We start from the raw sequence: 25,010 nt of genomic DNA, 5'->3' as shown, positions 1-25,010 counted from the left end.
CTAAAGCTGTGGGCGAGGGTTTGGTCCAAGGCATGGTGGAGTTGTGACAGGACTGAACCCCCTCGAGGCGCCAGCGAGGCTTTCAAAGTGTTAGTAAACGGACTTAATGTGGACTAATGTGATAATTTTATTTCTTCGCCGCCCCGGGCCGCGCTCTGCCCCGTTAGACGCGGAGGCCACCCCTGGCTCCCTCAGGCGGCCGTGGCCGCGCGGGGCACGCCGGGACTTGTAGTTCCCGGTGCGCGTGACGTCAGTGCGCACCCCCGGGGGGGCGGGGAGAGCGGCGTGCGCGCCTTCCCATTGGCTTCTGCCGGGGCGCGCGGCGGAAGTGTCGCGGGGCCGGCACGTGGGGCCGTTGGGCGGCGGCTTTGAACGGGCGGTCGGGCCGCGGCCATGGAGGCGGCAGCGGCGGCGGCGGCGGGCGGGCAGCGGGCGCTGCTCCGGCAGGTCGGTCCTCGGGCTGCGCTCCCCTCAGGCTGCGCTTCCTCAGACGCTGGGCTGGCGGGTGGCGGCGCATCTCCCCCCGGTCCCGGTTCCATCACGCTGTCTCCCCGCAGGTGCTGGGCTGGCGGATGGTGTCGGTCCCCGGCCCCCTCACGCTGTCTTCCCTCAGGTTCTGGGGTGATAAGCCCTGGTTCCCTCAGCCTGTGCACCCCTCAGGCGCTAGGCTGGCGGGTCCCGGTCCCCCCTCCCGGTCCCCTCCTGTTGTCACCGTGCAGGCGCTGGGTTGGCGGGTCCTGGTCCCCTCACGCTGTGTCCCCGCAGGTTCTGGGCTGGCGAGTGGCCGCCGCCGTCACCTGGTCCGTGCTGCTGCTGCCCATCTGCACCGCGGCCTTCATCGTGCTCAGCGGCCTCGACCTGTTCCACCCGGTGCGCTGGATCTCGAGTAGGTGCCCGTCCGTGTTCTCCTGGTTTTGCCCTCACGTGTTTGTGGTTTTGGGTTTTTTTTTCTCCATTCTGTTGTTTTGGGCCCAGTCCCAGATAGCGGGAACTGACGGTGGCATCGTGTTACACTAGTGTTTTGAATGGTCTTTGGCCTTTGAAATGTTTCTGTGTTACAATCATAGCAGCCACGGTGCACCCTAGGCAGGAATAAGTGTTGCAAGTTCATGTGAGTATATCCCTCACAGAAGAACAAAAACCAGGTTAAGTGCTTTAGTTATGTGTTCTGAGTACTTGGACACCCTTCCTCTTCCACCCTGGGCAGCTGTTGTTTCCATAAACAGCTTCAGTTTTCTCTATGGTGCACTGAATCCTAAGAGAAATTCCTGAAGCAGCCACTCTGCAGGTGAGAATAACCTTCCCCTGAGTGCCTACAATGAAAATTGAGAGGTGTTTAGCTGGAAGCTCAATGCCTGTGGTCACTGAGCTGCTTCAGGCAGAGAGAATTGACTTCCTTCCTCCTTTGAAAACAGAAAAGCCCAAGAGAACCACTCTGTAAGAAATTTCTTCCCTTTTTGGTGTGGCTGGATGGCTGCAGCTTTTCTTAAATGAAGAGAAATGTGATATTTGAGCCATAGTTTAATTCACTTTGAAAAAAAAATGTTTTAAACTTCTGAGTGTTCACTTACAAGGAAATCAGCTATAAGGGTGTAAAATAGTTTCTATGGAGCTTCCATATGCTTTTGTGTAGCTGGGCAGACCTCATGTGGGATTAGAGTCCATTGACCGTTACTTCTCTTTAAGCTCTTAGAGGATTATTGTCAATTGCTTAAGTGCTCTTTTCTGTTACTTAATGTGTCGCTGCTGTGTTATTGCAATTTTCTGAACTATATATATATTTTTTTTTTTTAGATTCTTTCAATGACTTGTATACTTCCTATGTCATCTTTTGTATCTTCCTGATGTCTGTGGTGATAATAGTAATAAGCATCTTCAATGTTGAATTTTATGCAGGTGGGTTGTGTAAACTGTTGAACTGTCTTTGATACCTGTATTAAATAAGATGATCATTTACAATTTAGTGACTGATCCTGACTGTGAAAAATTCTTTGTTGACAATGGTGGGTTTTTCTCTCTCTCTCTTTTTTTTTTTTTAATGAAAGGTTTTTTTAGTAGTAAGTGAAAATGAATTTTCTGCTTTTTTTTTACAGTTGTGCCATCGATACCATGCTCTCGATTAGCACTGATAGGAAAAATTATTCACCCTCATCAAGTCATCCATTCCTTTGTTCATGCTATCATGGGAATGCTGGTTGCTTGGTGTGCTACAGTCATGACAAAAGGCAGGTTCCAGTTTCTTGCTGTGTCCTGCACACCTTCAGAAAGGTAATTGTGTGTGTGTGTCAAAGATAAAGAAAGAACTTTTATTGTAAAAAGTATTTATTGATTGTTTCTTTCAAAAGGAATCCCTGGAATTTGGGTTTTCTCAAAAATCAGCAATTGTATGTTGATTTTCTTTATTAAAGGACAAAAAATACCCCCATTTGTAAATGTTACAATGCACAGAGAAATAACTGGACCAGAAAAACTAAATTGCCAGGATTCTTAATGGAAAGTTGATGATGAGTTGGTTGTCACTTGAACTAAGTCTTGGTCTTGTGGTTAATGGGACATATTTCATGCATAAATTACAAAAACAGGTGGTGGGATTCCTACTTTAGCAAAAACTTACTGAGATATCATCAGATGTACTGATCAGGAAAGTAAAATCAAACTTCTGATTTGAGTTTCCTAAGGCTTCAACAGCTTTTTGTTTTGAACTCAGAATTGATTCTAAGTTTTCTATTTTAGCCTAGAAGATGCTGTTCCTCAGATGTGCCTAAACGAGTATCACCTCTTCTTTCTACTTTCTGGAGCTTTCTTGGGATACAGTTACAGTCTTTTCTATCTTATTAACAACATGAATTATTTGCCATTTCCAATCATACAGGTAAGAGGTTTAAGCACCTTTGTAGAAAGACACATAAGTGAAACAGTGAAATAGCCTGGATAATTTGAGTGTGGCAGTAGGAGTTGCCTGTGGGCAGCTGCTTTCACTGATGGATGAAGTGTACACACAGCTTTAAATGCCAGCAGGCTTCATCCTCTTCCTTCCTGCTCAGCTCCTTTTAAATGGACACAGAAATTGGGATGCTGTGACTCTTTAGCATTTAGACTACACTGCTCTGATGCGTGTTAAAAGCTGGCTGAGGTGGCAGGTGAACTACAGGACAATGTGCACAAACTGGGTATCAGTTCCTGGAACTGACAACAAGGGTCACCTAAAAGCTGAAAATCTTGACAGTTAAAAAAAAAAAAAAGGCAGCATATTATCAGTCATAACTGAGCTCCAGCTGTACCAGCTCAGTTCAAGTCTAAATAGCACCTTAAATCTTGCTTAGAGCTCAACATCTAAAGCCTTTTTGTGTGCGTAGCGCTATGGAAACTGAAATTCCATTAATTCCTCTGGAGGAGTCCTGTAGAAATCTGTACCAGTGTGAAACATCATCTTAAAAATACTTCTGTTGCTGCAGCCTCACAGCAGCCATTAATTTTGCCTGATTCCCAGATTGACACAGTCCAACCAATTTGGCAAGAGTTGTCTTTAAACAAGGTTGGTTGTTTTAGTGAAAAACATGTTTGCTGCATTATGCTGACCATTCAGTTCATCAGCAAACCAAGCAACATTTTGTAGCTGAAATATTAAAAAAAAAAATCTATTCCAATGTTGTTAATTCTCCTTTTTTTTTGTTTTGTTGTTTTTTGTTTTTTTTTTCCTAGTGCAACTTAGTCAAATAAAAAATTAAATCACTTTGGTTACATTTGCATAGTTTCATTTTCATAGTTTCATGGCCAGCTGGGTTGCTTTTGTCATTTGGAAGCATAGAGTTCATTTATTTGGAGGAAAGCATCAGTATTATGTTGGTTTCACTGCCTGGAGGGTTACTGACTCTGGAACTCAGGCTTGTCTAAATTTTCCCTGTATTTTAATTGAACATTGAGAATCTAAATGAAATCTAGTAGATTAAAGATGCCTTTTTTTTTCTTCTTTATTTTGCATTAGACAGAGCTACTCTATTTTGTTCTCTTGTGTATGGAGTCAATCTACCCCATCTTCAATTTTCACTGCTACAACTAGGAAAAAGGATAAGAACTAGACATGAGTATAAAATATCAGGAAAGACTGGGAGCATAAATAATAAATGCAACACCTGGAATTACCTTAAATTAAGTTTTTAATTGATCTAGACTACAGGCTTCCAAGTACATTGTCCTTTTTTTGTTGTATTATTTTTATTAACTGTTTCATTGATTTGTTCTGAATGTGGAATACTAAACTATTTCTTTTGTTTGGTTTTAGCAATACAAGTATTTACGTTTCAGAAGGTCTTTGCCTCTCCTGATAAAACACAGTTGTGTGGAATCATTATATTTTGTTAGAAACTTCTGTGTCACATATTACTTTTTTGGTAAGGGCTCCTGAAATTCTCTCTCTTTAATTTGTAATTCCTGTATTTTGAAAACTTTGATCAGTCAGGCTTTGGACTGTTGCTTCCACTGCCTGGTAGTGGAAATGTAGTGTCCCAGAGCTGAACTTGACACACCAGCAGTGGGCAGGACTTCACTGTGTGTAATGTTCTCTATCTTCCCTATTTTTTAGGCAAAGATTAGCACTTTGGCTTTATTCTCAAGTGCCCTGTATATTATTTGGAGGGAGCTTGGGAAACAAAGGTAGGATGGCTCCCTCTCATAAGAAAATGGAGTTTGGTCTGTGGTGCAAAAAAAATCTCTGCTGATTAAGATAATTGCTCTAGACTTTCTAAAAATCAGGAATGCTTTGTTAGGGTTGTAATTATCCTCCTAGATGATGTCAAAATATGCAAGAATTATTATCCCTTTATTTACATCAGGGGATAAATTGGAAGTATAGTGGTTCTATATCAGATTCCATTAAGTCTTTAAAAGCACTTTGCTGCTGCCTGGGCTGTAGTGAAAATTAATATTAAATTACTATTAACCCTCTTTTGTTAGTGAGGAAACACAATTAACTCACTGCTGAGAAGCAGCAATAAAAGAGAAGGTCTACATCTCTCAGTGCATAGCTGCTGGCCTGAAGCCTTTTTTCCTTCTCTTTTTTCTATTTCTTAAAACAAAATAACCCCAAAGGCAGATTGTTTCCTTGTCCATGTGAGTTACAAGACCTGTCTCTTGTCTCTGCATGAATTCTATTTTTTTTGTCGTCTTCTTGGCCTACTGTGTGTGTGTTTTGTAGTGTTGTATTTGTTTCAGAGTTTCTTTTTGACTCCCTAGGTTATATCCCAAAGGTATGGATATGTACCACGATGGATCTCCATACAGACAGGTAGGTAGGACATTGTGCTGGAAACTTGGAATCGTGGCTGACAGCTGCCTTGCTGAGGAAATCCAGCTTGCTAGCAGGACTCAGTTCTTTGCCTCCCCACATAGAACATGGGGAGCTTTGGCCACTTCTGCAATGAATCCTAAAGGAACCAGTGTCCTTGTAGGAACCATCTTGTCATTAAGATAGTAATTAAGAAATTACCTGTTTTTTTCATCTCTGTAAGTCTTTAGAATATTAGAAAGGCTAATTCCTCCAAATTGCATTTATGAGTTTTATCTGATTTTCTATGGTGGGTTTTTTTTTTTGGTGGGGGGAATCTTTATTTTTATATGGCTGTTTTAAAATAGGGAAGCTGGAGTCTTAATATATTAATTGACTAAAACTGTAGTCATTATTACTTATTTCATATTTCTTATTCCTTAATTTCATTAATTTTTCTTAACTTTATTTCCTCAGTTACTGAAAAATCAAAGAGCTGGTATCTTAAACACACTTAAACTTTTTTTGTAAAAAAAAAAAAAAAAGCAGCTTTATTTCTGCAATTGTTGCTACTTTAACAGCTTGCTACAGACATCTTTCATAATACAAATACTAAAATACTTATATCCTCTTGGTTATTTTATCTGCAGTAAATTACATCCTCTTGACACTCTGAGTGGCTTACTGGATCTCTCCTTGTTTTACCATACCTGGCTGAGTGGTGTGTTTCTCCTGATGACCTGGTACATTGCTTGGCTGCTCTTCAAAATCTATGCCACAGAGGTCAGTACTTGTGACAGTGCTCAAGTTAGAACATCAGCGTGGCACAGATGATTCTTTCATTTCAAAAGAAGTTCTACTAGGAAATAACTCACTGTGAGTTCTTGAATTTTCACAGCATGCACTACAGATAGTAACTGATAACTGAGTAGTGAAGAGAGGCCTGGTGTTAACTGCCTTTCCCTTTCTTCTCATAGCAAGACCTGTGCTCCTTACAAAAAATGTTTTGTTACTGCCACCTCCTCCTCTTACTCCTCTGCTTCTGTTTCCAGATATTTCCTTGTAAGAATAGAGAGGAAAAAATTGTTCATCTAACTTGATTTTAATTTTTTTAAGTTAAAACACTACGAGACTCTTGATAAAAGAGAAGAAAAGTTAGGTTTAAATCCTGGGTCAATGTATTGGTGCAAAGTACTCATGGAATTAAACAGCAAATTCAGTGTTGGGGTGTTTAATTAGCTTTAATTAGAAAGGTGTAGTTGTTGTGACTATGTGGACAAAAGATCAACAATGAGTCAAGCATGACAACAGCTCTGAGGTGTGAGCAACCTGTCTCAAAGGATAATAACAAGCACCAGTGAACACTGTGTCAACATCTCTAATTACTATATTGCTTATGAAACTGTGGAAGACAAAAGAAACATCCATCTGTGAAAGTATGAAATGGACTTTGCCCTTTTGGCTGATGAAAAATATTTTTTTATTCACATGATTTTGTTTTTCTTAATGAGCTAAAAAGTTCATTAAGTTGCTTTTAAATATTTGCATAGTGTTAACTGAAAAGTCAGGAAAGAAATTGTAAAATTAGGCCACATGAAGTTCATTTATTAACCCCATGAAAGCAATTGCTACCTCAGGTTTCAATGTTGCAGTTGGAAACAGGAGAATAAGGCTATGATGTGTAAAACAAGTGCAGTAACACAAAACTAACAGGTAATCTGTTCCCAAATTGAACCATGTGAAATAGCATTAAAGCAATGGAATGCTTGATACAATTCAAGCAGTGCTATTTACATTTTAAATGTTGTAGCCACAGAAATTCTATTAAAACACAGGATATGAATATCATGATGATAAAAATAAGAATTCTTCTGTTTAGAAGTGGAGCAGCACAAAAGAAGAATTTCAAAAATATTTTCTTATTTGCTAAAAGAGCCCTCAGTTCTTCACTAGAGTTGTTACCCAGGTGTAAAGACAGGCACTGCAGTTTAGGTTTCAGTCTTTTTTTGGAATATGGTGTTATTAGTTTTTCCCAGATACGTGGTTAGAGGAATTTCTTACATAAAGATGTGATGCCCCTAGCCACAAATTATATGAGCACATTTATTTGAAGATAAAGATATCTGAATTTTCTAAGATTTCTCAATTTTAAATGAAAGGAGTAAACTCTTTTTGTTTCTATGTTAGAAATTCCAGGCCAGTTTACTGGTCTTTCATAAGATTTTCTTGTGCTTCCCTCTGTATAATACAACTTTTGATGTTTGTATTTAGAGTCATCATTTTCCCATTCAACCAACATTTGCTCAGGAGACAGACCAGTGCCTGCCTAAAATCTTAAACAGCAATCCTCCCCTCCTTATAAAGGTAATTGAACTCCTACCTCTTCCCTGATAGGTGTGTACTAAAAAGATGTTTTTCAGAGCAATCAGTCACATCTTACAGGTACCAGTTCTGTTCACTGAGGTGTTCCTTGAAAAGCTGCCTCAGAGCACTCACAGGCTGTTACACTGTATGGTGAAAATTTGTTTAGTAGTGACATCTGCTGGTGCTCACCACGGTTACTTTCAGCTGAAGATTCATTTAGTCAAAGGTAAGATCTGTGTGCAGCAGAAGTGTGATAGTGTGTACTGATGCAAAAACAGCAGCTTAGTGGCATTCAGGTTTTTGTAACTCAACTTTGAGTCTTGTCACATAAGCAGGTGTTTTCTCAAACCTTTGTACTCTCAGCATCTTGTCCCTGCTAAATATATTTGAGCTCTTAACATGTGTGTTCTCTCTTGAAATTAAAAATACATCTGTATTTACGTTGGAAGTTGGGTTTCTTTTTTATAAAAGGCAATAGTAAAAAGCTACTTAGAACCTGTGAGTAAAGAAGAGAAATTTTGGTCTATGGTAGTCATTAATAGGACTTACTGATTACAATACTTAGAAATTGGAGACCTTATTTAAGAGGTAATATGTAAATAAAGATAAGAATATTCTCTTGCACATGCAAAATCTACCTTTACTGATTTTACAGATTTCTGATAAGGCTGGAGATACCTTTTTAAGCTTTGCTGCGTTATCTGAGGATAAGTGGGGAAGAGTTGACCACGAACAGTTAAAGGAGCAGGAAATCTAATTTATGATCTCAGATGTGATTAAAATGTCCTATTTATAATAGGATTTGAATATTGTGAAAAATCTGGTTATTTTTAGTTTGCCACACGAATTGCTTAATCCCAAGAAAAAACAGTGGTAGGTTGGTCCCATAAGGCACTGACCCTAAAGCTGTAGTTGAGATCTGGTTTGCAAAAACATTTCTCTTCTTAGACTTTTTTGTGTCTTAAGATCTTTCTGCCTGAGCTGTTAGAATAAAAAAACAGTGTTAGATCTTGAACTCCAGAGAACTGACATATCAGTAAAGCTCTTAATAGCTCAGCAGCTCCATCCAGAGTGGTTCTAGGGATCTGCCTCCATTCTCTTTCTGTTACATGGCTGGTTTTAGCCTGTGTGATCTCATTCTCTGGCAGGGATTGATTTTGTATGGATAACTACATATTTTTTAAGCAAATACATTGGCCTTTGCATGCACTAAAACATTTTCCTTTCTTTGTAGTTTTTAGCTTTACAAGACTTGATGTTACTTTCCCAGTATTCTCCTGTTCGACGACAGGAAGTCTTTAGCCTTAGCCAGCCAGGTAATTATAAAATTTATTTTCTGTTGATTCCTTTTTTAAAATTGTCAGTCAAATGCTCTTAGAAATTATGTAATGCTGTGAGGCATGCTACCAAAGCCAGGAGCCTCTAGCCTGTGGTGCCTTTTCCAAAAGGATGCTCAATTACCTATAATCATGTTGTTTCACCTGCTAAACTCAACCAGTTCTGGTGTCTGTTGGATTTAAATGACACGCAAAAGGAAACACAGGTTTAGGATTTTGAAAGCAGGGCCCACTTCACACCACCAGTCAGATAGTCCAGACTGGAAAATCTAACAGATATGTATGGAAGCTGAATGTTGAGGTGGGAGTGGGGGAAAATCAGGCACAAATACTGAATCACCACTGCAGCTATGGGAGCAAACAGTGGCTGTAACTTCAATTAATGTACAGCCTTTTTGCTGTTTTCAAAGATATGGCGGAAGAGGTAAATTAAAACTACTTAGACGCCTTCAGGAATTTTTTGCACCTTACCAGAAATTCTAGTATTTGTACTGTTTCAAAACTGTTTTGCCATCACCACTGATACTTGTTCATTTTAGCCATTCAGTGATTTCAGATCTGATGGGCTGAACTGCTTGTGTTTCCTGCTTGCTTAGCAGGTTTCACTGAGTTATCCATAGAATCTGTCCATGTTTTCATTTTCTCTCAGTACAAACAAGCTGTCACAGTAGAAATGCCCTGTGGCGTTTCAGAAGCTGAGTGGCCCTGTCACAGTGAAGCTCCTGCTGAGAGCACGTGGGCATTGTCAGAACAGATACAGGGAGGAGCAGCTGGGTTAAACCCTGCTCTTTGTGTGCACTGCCAGGTGGGCACCCACACAACTGGACTGCAATATCCCGGGAGTGTTTGAGTCTCCTGAGTGACCTTACCCAGAGGCTGATGGCACAGCAGGAAGCAGCAGCAGCAAATGGGAGAGCAAAGCCACCAGTGGGAGAGCTGAAGGTACCTCCACAGACTCCAGGTATGTGAGGAAATGCTCATAAAGGTCTGTAAAGCATGAAGGTACCAATAGATACCTTAGTCTCAAATTTTATGAGGAAAATGAGGCATTTCTGCAAATAAATCCAAACAAAAAAGATCTTTTTGTTGAAATAATCCCAAAATAGCTAGAAAACTTGCGGTTATCATGTTTACTGAGTTTGTTTACTTGCATGATACTATGTTCAATACAGTATTTTTTCCATACTTGCATGAATAAAAAAAGTGGTTATCACAGTTTCAGTAAGTGGTTCAACATAGCACAGGGAGAATTTAAGTCTTGCCAAGAGATGCTCTGTAAATTGCATAACTGCTCTTATGATTAGTGTAAGATGGTAAAATTAGGTTTTGTTTATGTTTGTGTGATTCACTAATATCACTGTAGAGTGAGGAGAGCCCAGTCTGACTCCTGAGCTGTGAGCAGCCTCCAGGCATTTCGAGTGTTTTACATGCCAGACTTGGGCATCATTCCTGGCAGCACAGCTGTGTTATCACAAGGCTGCCAGGTAATGGAATCCCTTAGGAGGCAGTGCCCTGGCAACAGCAGGGACTGTTGGTGTGTCACAGGTGAATTTCTTCTAGTGCTGCTGATCCTTGGCTTTTGAGATGGACATGCCTTTTCTCACACAATCAGAATAACTTTTCATTCTTCTATAGGCAGCCTTTTTTCTCGTACTTACAGGGTGTAGTAATGTTGGCTAGCAGAAGGAGTAAAAGAAATAAATCCACAAGGATCCTTCTCATCGCTTGCTGGTTTTAAGCTGATGAACTTTGAAAACACTCCATGCTTATGCTGATGTGCAAGACCACAGTGCTAATCTTGACATTTAATAAAAGCTCTGATACAGAAGTTGTTGAAATAGCAATCAAATAACAAACCCATCTCCTATTTCATTGTGCCAGCCTGTTGTCTTCATGCAGTGTGTTCTTTGTCACTAGGAGCTGTTGGGATAGAAGACATGGCATTCCAGTCACAGAGGTCCAACATTGTTCTCAGAGCCTCCATGTCTCCACTGGTTAAGCCATCCCTGATGCCTGTGAAGACATCTCCTGGCTCTGATGTTGGTTCACCTTTCAGCTCCCCTGCTTTAAGTTACAAGATGGGAGTTGTGGATGTAAAGTCCCCTTGGCACGGACCAGTTCAAAGTCCCCATGTCATGAGAAGAGGACCAAAGCTGTGGACATCAGTTCCAGGTAGAGATTTTTCCACAGCACTGTCTTGAGCCTCGCAGCCATAAGTGTTCTAACAATGTCAATGGAGAGTGCATTGTGAGGATTAAAGTGGCAGCAACCAGTTTTTCTGAAGGTACTGCATTTTTTTTTTCTTGCAGATCAGCAAATGAATGGTTCCCATCATGAATCCTTCCCAGTGGTCTCTGCTGCAAGAACTGGCAGTGAGGCAGTGCAGCCAAGATTTATTTACACGTGGCTTCAGAACAAGCAAGAACAGGTGGAGTAAAATTGCAGTGCATAGGGGGGTGCAGCTTAGGTGGTATCTCTCTGGAAGAATTTTCCAGTTTATGGAATGAATACTTCCTTGTCCACTTAGCTTATATAACAAATCCTTCCCTCCACTCTCTATCCCTATGCTGTGTGAAGATAGTAGGGTTTAGGAGGGCCAACTGTGCATGCCTTAAATGCAGATGATGTGTTTAATCTTTTGTTTCTTTTCAGATGAAAAACTTCTTGTCCAAACGGGCACTGATAATGTATTTCTTCAGCAAGGTAAGGGTGCTCCTGTGTTTGAGACACAGGTTATGGTTCTAAAACCTGTATTTTCGTCTAAGGCTTTCCATAAGTACAACTTCTTGCTTGCTGTGAGTTTCACAGCAGGATTGTCCCATACCTGCAGAAAATAAGAATATCAATGCTTGTTTAAACCCATCTTATTAGAAACTGCATTTTGCTTAAAGCATTCTTAGCCCTTGAAAACTAGCTTGGGTATATCCTTTTCTTCCCCTTTTTTTCCTCCCCGGTTACAGCTGTAGCATTGTGGGCAGCTCCTGTCCAAAAAGAATTTTACTACTTTAGATCAGATTTTTCTGGCTATTTCCCAAGATCCTTTGGCCTTGAAAGTCTGTTCTGAAACCTGCAAGCTTGGTGATATTACTTACAAAGTGCACTTGCAACACTTTGCTTTCTCCTCAGCACCCAGAGGCCTCCATCCAGGCTGTTTTCTCTGACGCCCAAATGCACATCTGGGCTTTGGAAGGTAAGTGGTTTCCAGGTGATTCCATTCATGGAAAACTCTCTGGGCTCTGTTGTTTTATAAATGTAACAGAAAAAAATCTTTGAAATGCTTTTGTTAAAAACCCAGCTGCATTTCAGACACCAACATGACTAAAGTCTAATTCACTTGTTAGTTTTGAGATCCCATGTGAGATCTTTTCCTTTATGTTCTGTACAGATTCCTAAACTTGATTTCTGGTGGTTCTCTCTCATTTGAACCTACATATCACTTTTACATTTTTTCTTGTGACAGATTTATTTTTACAGCAGCTTTTCTGACTAAAGGCTCTGCGTCTTTCTCTGTTCATCAGAGAGCTGAGGGAGATACTCAGGTAGTAACTCAGCAAATAAACAAAAAAGATGGTCTGCAGAGAATTAGAAGAACAATGACAGTATGAAGTTACGTTCTGGATTTTCTTATTTCTTTCAAAGCCATGAGTAAATACCAGTATTGATAGAATCTTTTATTACATTTGTCTGTGCAAAGTGTATCAGTTTCCTTGGTGATGTGTTTTATGGGCAGATGTGCCATGCTGTGTCAGATTGAAGGTGATGGCTTGGGATGTACAGAGTTTGGAGATGGGAATCACACATAATTTTTGTATAATCTCTCTTGCTTTACCAACATCAAGCTATTAAACACCTGTCAAACCAGTGAGTGGTTTAGTCCTTGAGCCAGAGCTGAGGTGACTGTCAGCTGGCTGCAGCAAGTCCTGAGGAATTCCACCACACTAATGGTGTTGCCTGAAGATTCCACGATCTTTGTTATTGAATTCTCACCTTTTGAAGCATTAATTACAACAGATTTCTTTTTTTTTTAAGGTCTGTCTCACTTGGTAGCAGCCTCCTTTACTGAAGACCAATTTGGAGTTGTCCAAACTACACTGCCAGCTATCCTGAACACGTTACTGACTCTTCAGGAGGTAAAACTATTAACTTTGCCTTGCTGCAAGGCAAGTTTAGAAGAGGAGTCTTACTGATTTTATGTAATGACCTTACTGACTAGTCATAACATTGAAGTTGTTGCCACTAAAACAGTTCTTCTGCAGTTAATCTAACCAAAACAGCTGGTTGCCACTATGTACACTATGAAACAGCTGAATAAAAACCCTGTTGGTGTTTTAAAATGTAGAAGGAGAAAACGTGGAATGTTTAATTTTAAATAAAGGCTACTGTGTGCTCAGTTGAAGAGTTTATTTTAGGGATGCTGCAATTCTAATACAGTATCTTTTGCAGAGTTAGAACTTAATCTTTATTTGGTTGCACATAATTCCTGGTGCAACACGGAGCACTTGGAGACATTGCAAATCTCAGGAGATAAAATCTGTGTCTCTGCTAATACTAACACACTACTCTCAAATTACTGATGTTTGTGTAATGTGTGTTTTAAAAAATCCAGATTTATTTCCAAGGCTATGTGTGTCCTTTTAACATTACCATTTTACACTGCCCTAATGGAGATTCTTGGAAAGAATTTAGAGGTTATTAAAGTTCTTCAGTGTAAGTCATCTATTCCAAGAACAGGCACCAGCAGGGAAATAAAGCCAATACCCTTGTTTGTGAAAGAAACAAGTCATAATACAGGATAGAATTGTGTTTCTCCTTAGCTTAAGACTCAGTAACAGAGAATCTTATGTCACAGAGCCTGGTTCTGTATTCCTGTTGATGGCTGGGAAATGCTCAGTCTCCAAAACATTTTTGGTGGAATCTCTGAATTTGCACTTTGTTTTTGCTTTATTTGACACAAACATGTCACTAGTTACACTATGAAATAATTGAACATATGACAGGAATCTGTTTGTTTTTCTCAATCAGGTTGTAGACAGACATTTCAAACTACCACATGTTTCTAGCAAACCTCCCCGGATTTCAGGGAGTCTGGTGGACACATCCTACAAAACACTACGATTTGCACTTAGAGCATCTCTGAAAACAGCCCTATACCGGATAACTACTGTCTTTGGAGAACACTTGAAGTAAGAATTTCCTCATGATTGCTTGCTTGTTAAATTTAGTCTAATTAATGTTATTTTAGGACTTGTGAAAAGGGAAGTTTTGGGGGAAAAAAATCCCTTCTGGTCATTATTATAACTTGGTATTTTAGTATTTTTTGATTTGTGGAACCTTAAAAAGTTCCTGTGTAGATATATGGTCCCCCTTAGAAATTTATTATTCATAGATTCCTAGGCAATTTTTCTTAGTGACTTTTCACGAACTCTTTAGAAGCAGTTCATGAATACCACTTGTTTAATAGATCTCAGCTGCTGAAAAGAAAATAAATCAACTAGAGACAATGGTTCTGCAGAGAGAGAATCCTGTGAAGGGTCCAAATAATGAAATTCCATTGCTGCTTGGTTGTCCAACAGCTCTTCCTCAACCACTCTCCCAGCAGGCAAACTTCCATACTTGGCCTCAGAATATGTGGGACTGAAACATCCTGTAGTATCTGCCCATCTCTCCCTCTGGGGATGAAATGTCCCTTGGTTTAGAAGTGCTCAGTATACAGAAGGGATCATTTTAAGAGGTTCTTTCTTACCTAAATCATCCTTGTAAGTTAATCAGTTGCTGTTTAAAGGTAAGGAAATGGGCAAGGGTTCCTGGTATAGGTATTTTTTAGAAGCTGTTGAGGGTAAGAATTGACAGTTTTAAGGGTTAATATACTTCTTTGTCTTGGAACATAGATGGTTTTTCATAAAATTTAGCTTCAGTGTAATTGATTTCAATGTACACTCAATTTTGGCATGAGACTTTAGTTTTATGCTGTATTACTTTTAATGTAAAATGTTCTGCATTTGTTTCTAGTGCTGTACAAGTGGCTACAGAACACAAGAAAAGACTTCAGCAATTCCTGGAGTACAAAGAATAAATTGTGATGCAGCTACGGTTGGTTTTTTCTAGACTCTTGCTAAGAAGAAAGTGGGACTAATGAGGCTTTTTACCTTTGCTTTTTGGAAAAGCATATGGAAGTACAAGTTGCAGAACAAAACTTTTAGAACTGTAGAAGAGTTCTTATGGGTTTGAATCATCTTTGTATAATAAAACTTGTAAAATTCATCTTGCCTTCTTTTAATGTCACTTACAAATGAGAAAGTGCCAGTTCTTCTTCTAGGTAAGACTATGACATTTAAGGTTGTCAGAGTTACTTTGACACTGAGATCTTTCATTATTTTTCAGACTGTGTTCTTTCCCTACTCTCTTCTGTTAAGGGGCTGAGGAGAGATTCACGTAGATACTTAGTGCTTAAGTGCTTCATAAATTTAGTCGATAACATTTTTAGATTGAGAGTGCAGTTTAAGTGTAGGAAACAGATGTGCCCAGGAGTAAAACATGCTGCTCCCTCTGTAAGCTGGAAATATTCCTTCAGAGTACAATGGGTGTGCAGAAAGGCATTATTAGCACACAAATACTGCCTGGAAAGTGAGCAGCTCAGATTTTATCTTTAAGGTGACTTAGGAAACCAAGTTCTGATCTATACAGAAGCATACAGGAAACCTTACTGCATTTAGTAAAACTCCCAAATAAAGATACTGGGAATTAAAGTTTAGATCAACAGCTTTCTGTTCCGGGGGTAGGATGTTTGCAGCACATCCAAATTTTTCAAAATTATATACATTATTGGTAGCTTCTGGTGAAAAATACTACTTTTTTTAAAGCTTTTTATCTGAAAACCTGTCTAAATAATTTAAAAATTACCTACTCAATTTTTAAACAGACTCCAGTTACTGTGATACCTATAGTGAAAAACGTGTGGAATATGAAGATGAGAACAGTAAGCTAAATGGTTCTGCAAATGAATTTAGTTTGATAAGGGGAAACAAAACTGTAATTTTCCTTCAGTGCTGTTAATCCTATGGTTTTTGTTGTGTTGGGTTTTTTGGTTTTTTTAACAGAGGACCCAAGATTTGAGGATGGCCATAGTGTTAGTTATGTTGGAGTGATGTGGCTGTGTAGTAATAGGGTGTCTGTAAGGTTTGGGTAAGAGAGAAAACCCTGAATCTCCAGTGAGACCTGCGTATTGCTTTCTTCAGTACAGACAGAGGTAATTTTTTTGTAATGCAGACACTGCAGATGTTAGATTTGGTAGTGGAAATGAGAATGATATTGTTCTTTTTGCGTTGGGATGGCCCATAGCAAACATGGTAAGGTGATAGATAGCCTTTCACAATGTTTAAAGGTTAAGCTAAAGCTTCCCCTAGCTTGACTTCTACCACAGGTAGAAGCCTCTTGCCTGCCTGACTTATTAAATAATTTAATTTGCATATTTTTTGGCATTGCAATGTGCACCTGGAGTTAAATGGTGCTTTAGCTGGTACCTCAGGTGTAACTGGTGACCCAAATACTGCAGATGAAAGTTTCAAATAAATTTTTCATGATTTTAAACAGATGCAGTATTTTTTTTATTTTTATTGCTGTGGTATTTTCTGCAACACTCTTGCAGCTATAAACTGCAATTTGTAAGTAAGTGTTGTGAACAACAGGCTTAAAATGTAGATAACTTTTTGATGGCAAAGTGGCTGAGGTCTGTCCTTGTGTTGCAGCAAGGATAACATCTTACTCTAGTTTTGGCTTTGGGAATAATTCTATTCCCCTGGCAAACTGTGCTGGTATTTCAAGTCCTTTTGTATACTTTTGTCTTAACATAAAAAGAATCAGGCTGTGAAGCCTCTGTGATGTAGGGGAAGAATCTCTTGAGTTCAATTCTGCATTCTGGGTAATGAAAAAAGCCTTTTTACTGTTGGTTTCTGTAGCTGCAGCTAAACTGGATCCCTCAAGGCTGATAGTACTTCTCATCTGTTTAATCATCTCAAAGCTGAGCTGCATCTTGTTGCTGGATTGCCTGCTGCATGCACAAGTGAAACAGCATTCTGGTAACCCTGTGAACAACCTGCCTCTCCCACAGGTGAGCTGCAGTCAGGAGTACCTGAAATAATATCCACTGCAGCTGTGGAGAGGTACATGGTTGATGGTTCAGATCTGTGTTCCTGTTACAGTGGAGTAATGAAATAGAGGCTTAAGTTCTTAAGCAATCAGTTATAAATCTGAAAGAACCCTATCCTGCTTCATTTTCTGAGACACAGCTTTGAAAATTCAGACTGTGGGTGGACAAATGCAGAGGCCCTGGTCCTTGAAGCTCTTGCACACTGCTGTATCTACAGGAGCCAGGCAGGACTCGCTCCCTCAACAGGAGCACTGCCACTTTGGAGAATTGTCCCAGTGCCAGTCGCGGCTCTGGGCCTGAATGCCCCTTGAAATGAAGTGGTTTTGATTCTGTTACTGTGTGCTTTGAACAGAGGCCGCATTGTGCATGCTGTGCTCGGTGTCCTGAGGCCTGCAGCAGCCATCTTCCCACCTCCCACCATGCTCCTCCAGCTCCCAGGGCAGCTAGGGCAGTGCCAGGCTCTTGCTGATGAATGTCCTGGTACCTGTTCAGTCACAGGCAAGTGGTGCAGTCTGCAGGCTCTGTGCTTGCCAGGCCTCTCCCAGCTCCTGGATGTGGCCAGCTGCGGGATGGGTGCCCTGCCTGGGGAGGGCCTGATGCACTGGGAGCATGGGTATATGGAATCCGTAAGAGGTGGCCCCAGGAGCACACAGCCTCCTCGGCTGTGGAGGTGCCCGCCTTACACAGTGCTGTCCCCCTTCCCCATGGGATGAATGATGGCAGCTTGCAGTGCTTTCCGTGTTCAAGCAGGTGTGTTGTAGCTGCAGGGCTTCATATACTGATGGCAGCCACACTCCCACCACGCCCATCACCACCTCTCCACAAAGATGCAATAAAACAGTGAAGGTCTGTGTGGAATCATCACAGACACTGCAAGTTGAGAATCCTCCCCATGACCCACACACCCTCCTCCCTCTGTGGTCTTTTATATTTTCCATCACCAGTACTGTGTTAATGTATTTGCTGTGTGGATTAAATGCATTTGGGTGCTGTGGACATGCCTGGAATGTGGTTTGCCACGCTCTTGTGCTGTAAGGGGATGTAGAATGTTGCTTTCCCTTGCTGCAGACTCATGGTAGAGATTTGCATCTGGCAGATTGGCTTTGGACAAACCTGTAGGGTAAACAAATGGCACAGCTCCCTCATGTCTGAGAAAACAGCTTGAGAGAGCAAAACCTGCACCATGTTCTGACTTCAGAGGACAAAAACATAACCTAGAGAAGACCTCATCTTTCTGTCCTTAAAAAAATCTTTGAGCTACAATAGAGCTAGTCAGTTAGGAGACAGATAAACATGGTATCTCTGGAGCCTGCCATGAGAACAAAACACAAATTCAAGTGGGAATAGTTCCCTGCTGGCTATGCAAGCTGATTCTTTGAATAACTGGTGATGGCACAGGAATTTCCTCCTTTTTTATTTTCCTTTTCTATCTCCCTAAAGAGTCAGTTCCTACAGTAAGAAGAATTTCAGAGAAAACTGTGGCCTAAGCACATGTATGTGCTCATGCAATCATCAAAGGAACCAGTGCTGGGTGTATTGTCAGTTCCTCTCCTGCCCCTGCCCAAAACACACAAAAAATTACAGGCTTTGCCTTTCACTTCTTGAATAACTCTGCTTTTAAATCTGACTCTGAAAACACAGGGCTGAGATGGGCTGTTGTATATAACTGCATCTGGTCTGAAAAGGTATGACAAGAGCTCTGGAGGGAATTTTGCAGGAATTAGGAATGGGAATATGTAGCTGCCTGTGAGTCAAAGATTGTTGAGGGTTATGTGTAAGCATCATTCTCTGCTCTTGCTCAGCAAGTTCCAGTTGTGGGCTTACTAGTGTTTGAAGTTCCAGCTCAAGAGACAGGCTGCGTGCCTACCTCCAGGGCAAGCTTTGAGCACCAGGGAGATGGGACAGCAGCTCTGTAAAGCACTGGGTTCCCTGTCTGTTCACTGGCAGAGGTCATTGCTTGGAGCAGGTCCAGGCTGAAGACCTTGTCAGGCGTGGTACAAAGTTTTGGGTTGAGCACGGCTGCATCTCAAATTTGGGTACTGAGGGGCTTTTGTCTTTGCAGACACTGGCAATCAGTTCTGGGAAAGCTTTATCAGCAACCATGGTGTGTTTTAGGAAGAGAAAGTCCACTCTTGTAATTGGTGCAAGCTGAAAACTGCCAGGGAGAAATGGGTTTGTCCTCTTTGTGCTTTGCACAGAGATTGTGTGCAGCACTTCAGCTCTTGACAGGTGGCCACTTTGCAAGTCTCCCAGATTCTGCATGCTCTGTTTGGGACACTAAGGGTTGAATTTAACCGATGGAACTGGAAATGAGTTTTACCATAGACAATGATGGGAAATGCTAAATAACCTGGAGCGAAGGGTGAGGGAAACAGTCGATCTTTGTCACAAGTTTAGCACTCAAACTGAAGATTTTGGCTTCTGGGCCCCTGTTGTAAAATGGTTTAGCCTAACCCCACCCTCTCTCACCTCCAGTGATGATAACGAAACATCTGTGTCCAAATCAGTAGGCTGCTACAGTAATGGAAAGCAAAGAAGTGCCCTGGAGTAAATGAATAATTCTGTATTCTGCACAGGGCTTGGCTGGTATTCAGTAAATACATTCACTGTGTGGCCCGGACACTGTGCCAATGAAGAGAAAACAGAAAGAAGAGTAACTAGCTGCTCTTTCAGCAATCACTGTCTTCAGTGCATTGAATATATGGAACTCCAGGCAAAATAACTGGGGTCATGTTATAACTCCAGTTCTGTAAGTCATTTAGAGTAGGCATGAGTAGAGTTTGTACCAGCAATTCTGGTCCTGGCACATCCCAGTGCCAAGGACTGGATTTTACAAGCTGAACGTTCTTAAGTTGTGCTATTCTGTGGGGTTTTTGCTTGTTTGTTTGTTTGTTTATGAGTGAAGTTTATTTTACCACCTGTGTTGTGTATGCATGGTGTGAGAGATGGATCTATTTATGGACTGATGCAGAGAAATAGTACAGATGAATGCTTGAGGAAACTAACTGCAGGTGTAAACAACCACATCCTGAATGGATGAACCCTTCTTTAGAGGTGTTTTCTGGAAAGTTCACAGGAATGATCTGCCAATTAACTGGAGAGGCAGGAGGGATCTGTAATGTTACAGTGGCTTTTGGAAATGATGGTTGTTTCTTGCAGTCTCTGCAAGACAAAGGTGGATTCAAGATTACTGTGTGGTTTTCCCAAAATACGCTATTTTAAAGAGGTTTGTTTTTAAAAGATAAGTCAGCGTGATCTGAGGAATTTCTTTTTTCTAACTACAAGAACTATAAACAAATCTGTAAGTTATGAGGCAATAGTTGAGTACATCACTAGATAGTGTGTGGTCAGTTTGACCCTGCTGCCTTAATTTAGGAGGTAATTTTCAAACCACTATAAAGAAGGGCTTTGTGCTGCCTTAAAGGGATATGGGCAATCTCTAAGAAACAGGCATACTCACAGAGACAATCCCTTTGGCTCAGTTTTTGTTTGGTTGTTTCTCTTTTGCTATCTATGGTGCAGTAAATTAAAACAAAAACAGGTCTGGACTTGGCATGCCTTTGTAAATAAACTGCTGTGTGTGAATTGACAGCTCCTTTGCAACCAGGTTATTTATTATAAAGTTTGTTATTCTCCCACCAGAGAACTTGTTTTGCCCAGTATTAACAGAATGCTTATGGTAACACCTCCCACCTCTGCACTGCAGCAGTTACACAAAGTTCTCACAATTTCATTTGTGTCCTTTTAAAATCTCATTTTGTTGACTGCTGGAATAGATGATTTCAATATGTGAACTAGAGATTAATACTTCACCTCTGCTTGTTTGCTCTGCACAGCTCACCTTACCTGTATCCGTTCTGCTTCATTCCTCTCCTCCCACAGAACTGCTTGGGGAACAGGAGGTTTCAGCTGCTCCGAGTTTCTCGAAGATCCGGTTTGTGACGGTGGCCGGTTACAGCCGTCGCTTCCTGACAAAGGTAAAGAACTTTGAAGGCTGCATTTGGTGAACTGGAGTCTCCTTCATGCAGTGTCCTTCCCCCCCTCCTGTTACAGATGATCTCTCACTGTCCTCCTGTGTATCCCACTCTCGAGGCAGGAAACTGTGCCTCTGCCTGTGCAGCTGTGAGCACAGGGGCTGTTCAGAGCAAAGAGGTTGTTGAGTGTCTGCAAAAGCACCTGTTGGCCCTGAACACACTGTTGTGACAATGATCTGATCATGGCTGGTGTCAGCAAGGAAAAACTAATGTATCAAACTTTTTAAAACTTGTTCTCCTTACTGGTACAATTTCACTGTGGCCCAAACTAGCCTTAGACTACTACCTGTTTTCTCTTTCTTTGGTCACCAGCTAGGACTGAATGGGCAGATGCGAAAGTCTCTGGTTACTTAGCAGCTGTGTCCTATCCACTTCACCTAGTGAGAGGATATTCAGGCAAGCAGTTTCATTCCTCTGGATGTTTTTTATACCAAATTGCAACCCCACCTTTCATATGTGACTCGAAGCAGGGACTAGCTTCAGGGGCTGAAGATGGCCTGTCTGCCTCAGCTGAAAGGTTTGCTTTGGTGATGGTGACATCATTAACAGAGAAGAGCAAACAGGCCTAACTGTGGGCCATGCCATGACCTATGACCACAGCCCTTGGCAACCAAGAATGTTGAACAAGAAGGCTAATATAGAGAAATCTTCCCCCCATTCTCCTAAGGGCAGACTATTGCTGTTGTGGGGGAGAGAGGCCAATGACTGGTTTTCACAAGGACACAAAGAGGGAGACACCCATCTAGCTCATGGATGTAGTGACAACATTGGGTGAATCAGTGTGTGCTGTACAGCTCATGAATACAGCAAAGTCATGGTGACCCAGGGCACGGAATAGTCTTAGCAGCCACGATTGCACTTGTTTGGCCTTTGTTCCAGAACCAAAACATATGAAGTGTCCTCTGATTCAGTAGGGAGAGAAAAGGGACTACTTAACTCTTGCATTAGTACAGTTATTCAACGAACACTTGTTTCTCCCAGCATTTGTTCTTTCCATGTCTGTGGACTTGCCAGAGGAACCAAGTCATTGCTTTGGAACAGCTCTAGGAATCAAGTCTCTATCAGCCACATCCAGGTCTGGAGGAGAATGTCCATCCACCACCTGTTTCTCTTGCCAGGGCTGGGCAGCCCCAGCTGCATAGTCCCAGCAAATACAAGAACTAACTACAGGAACAAATGCCTCACTCAAACCTGAGGGAAACAGTGCTGTGAGCGCAGGTGTGAGTCCATGGGGCCTCATTTCCTATGGGAGGAATATGGGGACCTGCAGCTTGAGCTATGAGGTCTGTATTGCTGTGAGACAATCTGCCTCAGAAAAATTCATCTCGGTGTGAAGGGCCTTTGCCCTCTGTGCTGTTGGAGCTGTGATGGGCTTCAGCCCAAGCCTTTCCTGGCTTGTAGAGGGTGCCCGCTCCGTGCCCGCTCCTGCCCATGGAACAGCCCAGCCCTGGACGATTGCTGAGCCAGTGGCGGCACCTGCCGGTATTTTGCAGAAAGTTCTGGATATTGGTGATAAAAAGAAAGAAGCAGCCGTTCAGAGCAGGATGCACACGACCTCAGGAACAAAATGTAGTGATAAGGGTTAACGAGCTTTCTGTGGGAAAATCCCTAACCACAAAAGAAAATCCCTCCAGGAAGGTACACAGTATATCCAAGACTACCTGTTTTCTAGGAAACTCCCTCTAGATATTTGGGCAGCATGTATCAATATAGCTGTAATAATTTGCGTAAGATGAGCTCATGTTCAGGATCCACCTAAATGCTATTTATTTCCTGCACTGGAAGCAGCGGGATTTCTCTGGTTACACTGCATTCTGGAATAATATTTCCCTCAGTAAATTTTACTGCCTCTTCATGTCAGCTGAGGTTTAGACTGTCGCCACAGCGTATTTGTGTCTTAAATAATTACTGCTTGTAGTAGTACTGCCAGGTGCCTTTAGCATTTCCAAATCAAAGAGAAAGAACAGCTTGGTCCTGTGGGCCTCACGAACGGATGGGACTGGGAGATGGGGGTGTAGGTTAGCAGAGCACTGAGAGGTGGTATGATAATGTACACTGAATATTTTTACTTTGTTTTCATAAATCCTTATGGTATCATCATTCCAATTCAGTATTTGTGCCAGCTAGTTGATATTTAGTTTTGTTTCCCATACAGGTAAGGTGGGGATTTTCTCCCTTTTTGTGGCTTCTTGTTCCCACTAACATATTCTGAGGACATTTACCAGTTTTCAACCACATTTGACAGACAGTTATTAACTTCTGACAATTTAAGATGTGGCCTTACAGAAGAAAAATACCCTATTACTTCCATTATTGAGGGGAAAGGCTGGCAAGCTCCTTCCTTGGTAGACCTCAGGTCATCCACGCTAGGCAGGAATGAGGAGAGGCATTGCAAATGAGCGTCATTAGTACTGCTTCTCCCAGAACTACTTGTTCTATCTCAAGATCTTGTATCTTTTATTGAGAGTTGTTTCCCTCCCACTAAATCCACAACATTCATAGCATTTGCCAAGAAAAAGTCATGCCCTCCTGTCCTGACCATTCCTGTACTCTGTACACTGCAGCGTGGCAGATGTTATTAAGGGTTGGATAAAACTGTGAGTGAGGCACTCTGTGCAGCATCTGTGCTACAAGAAGATGAAGATCTCTTGTCTCGCTGCGGGATGCTTCTCAGGAGGGGTGTAGCAAGATGCCAGTTCAGTAGCTGTCCCTCCTCCTTGTGCTAAATTTCCCAAGCCTCTCCTTTAGTTTTGCTGTGAACATGCAGGATTTCCAGCCAGATGTCTGTCTGATTTACACCCATGTAAATCAGGACTGCCTCCAAGTCTCTCCTATCTTTGAGCTGCCCTGGTGTGGTACAGACCTGCTGTGCTGCACCTGTGCTGACAGCAGCATGTAGGGCAGCAGGGTGCAGACATCCGTGAGCCAAAAAAGTGTGGGCTGGTACAGCTCGCTGGTGCAAAGCTGCACATTGTGGCTCAGCCTGCATTCGCTTGGAACCAGGCCCAAGCTAATAAACCCAACTAGATTGCTTCCAGACCCAAGCTGGCCCAGGAGGAGCCAGCGCAAATGTCACTGTGTTATGGTGCTTGCTCTGAGCTAGCTTAATAGTCTCTGCAGGCACGGGCCAGCTCCTGCACCTGTAGGGCAGGCAGGGAACGATGCATGTCCATAGACTGAAGCACTGAATGCAGCTGGAACTGTGTGACCAGAGAGATGTCTTGGCCAAGTTGTACCCACCTCCAACACATCTCCTGCTTCCCAGCCCCTGTCCTTGGCAAGGCTTTGCTCTCTCCTCCGTGACATGCTGCAGTGGCTGTGGCTTTCGCACACAAGTTGTTTATAGGGCACTGCCAGCTGTTCAGTGGCGGGTTGGCTTGTGGATGTGCGGTGCCGGGGCAGCCGCATGCCTGAGCAGATTGCCTGGGGACAGGCATAAGGATCCTCGACGACCGCGGGCAAAGGGAAAGGGTCCAGGCCTATGACCGCGGGGCCGCGGGAGGGAAAATCATGGACCTCTTGGGAAGCAAGTGGTCAACTGCAGGGACTCTCCCCACCGGGGTGGACACCGGGAAGGTGGGGACCCGGGGCGCACCTATTCCCCGGCTGACTCTATCCCACGGGCCCCCACAAGCACGGAGGACCCTCGATCGCCCTGCCGTGCTCCGTGAGGGGCGGCCGCACCAGGCCCGCGGGCGCACCCCGCTGTCAAACCCCGAGGGGCGGCCCCGGCGGCACAGCCCTCCCCCTGCCCGCCCCGACTGGCCCCGCCGCTGCGCCAGGGTAATGGTCCGGGCCGCCTGCGCTCTGGCAGCCGGCCCTGTGGCGGGGGAGCGGGGCTGAGCCCGTGCGCCCGGCGCGGCGGC

At 42.4% G+C, this 25,010-nt stretch overlaps 1 protein-coding gene across 2 annotated transcripts; it reads left to right on the top strand.

The window, feature by feature from the left end:
- Positions 1-5: 5 nt before the first annotated feature.
- Positions 6-15,225, top strand: NDC1 (NDC1 transmembrane nucleoporin). 2 transcript variants are annotated; one of them, XM_048313105.1, is made up of 18 exons: positions 6-89; positions 766-886; positions 1,795-1,896; positions 2,094-2,268; positions 2,734-2,872; positions 4,283-4,391; positions 5,233-5,284; positions 5,914-6,046; positions 7,535-7,627; positions 8,862-8,943; positions 9,770-9,925; positions 10,882-11,136; positions 11,274-11,392; positions 11,617-11,667; positions 12,091-12,154; positions 12,994-13,094; positions 13,987-14,147; positions 14,974-15,225. In XM_048313105.1, the coding sequence occupies exons 3-18, from the start codon at positions 1,845-1,847 to the stop codon at positions 15,035-15,037; spliced, it is 1,806 nt and encodes a 601-aa protein (XP_048169062.1). In that variant the 5' UTR covers positions 6-89; positions 766-886; positions 1,795-1,844; the 3' UTR covers positions 15,038-15,225. The 2 variants fall into 2 exon arrangements, with proteins under 2 accessions (XP_048169062.1, XP_048169063.1); XM_048313106.1 differs by lacking the exon at positions 6-89 and adding an exon at positions 357-447.
- Positions 15,226-25,010: the final 9,785 nt, after the last annotated feature.

Source organism: Corvus hawaiiensis, chromosome 9 (genome assembly GCF_020740725.1).
Source record: "Corvus hawaiiensis isolate bCorHaw1 chromosome 9, bCorHaw1.pri.cur, whole genome shotgun sequence".
Taxonomy (NCBI): domain Eukaryota; kingdom Metazoa; phylum Chordata; class Aves; order Passeriformes; family Corvidae; genus Corvus; species Corvus hawaiiensis.
Note: the sequence above shows the minus strand (reverse complement) of the source record. Positions and strands in the feature narration are given on the sequence as shown.

Bases quoted from the DNA above. Each gene is read 5' to 3' on its own strand.
- NDC1 (XM_048313106.1), top strand. From the start codon at position 394: ATGGAGGCGGCAGCGGCGGCGGCGGCGGGCGGGCAGCGGGCGCTGCTC. The intron at 448-765 runs GTCGGTCCTCGG...GTGTCCCCGCAG, and splicing joins AGCGGGCGCTGCTCCGGCAG to GTTCTGGGCTGGCGAGTGGC. The intron at 12,155-12,993 runs GTAAGTGGTTTC...TTTTTTTTTAAG, and splicing joins GCACATCTGGGCTTTGGAAG to GTCTGTCTCACTTGGTAGCA.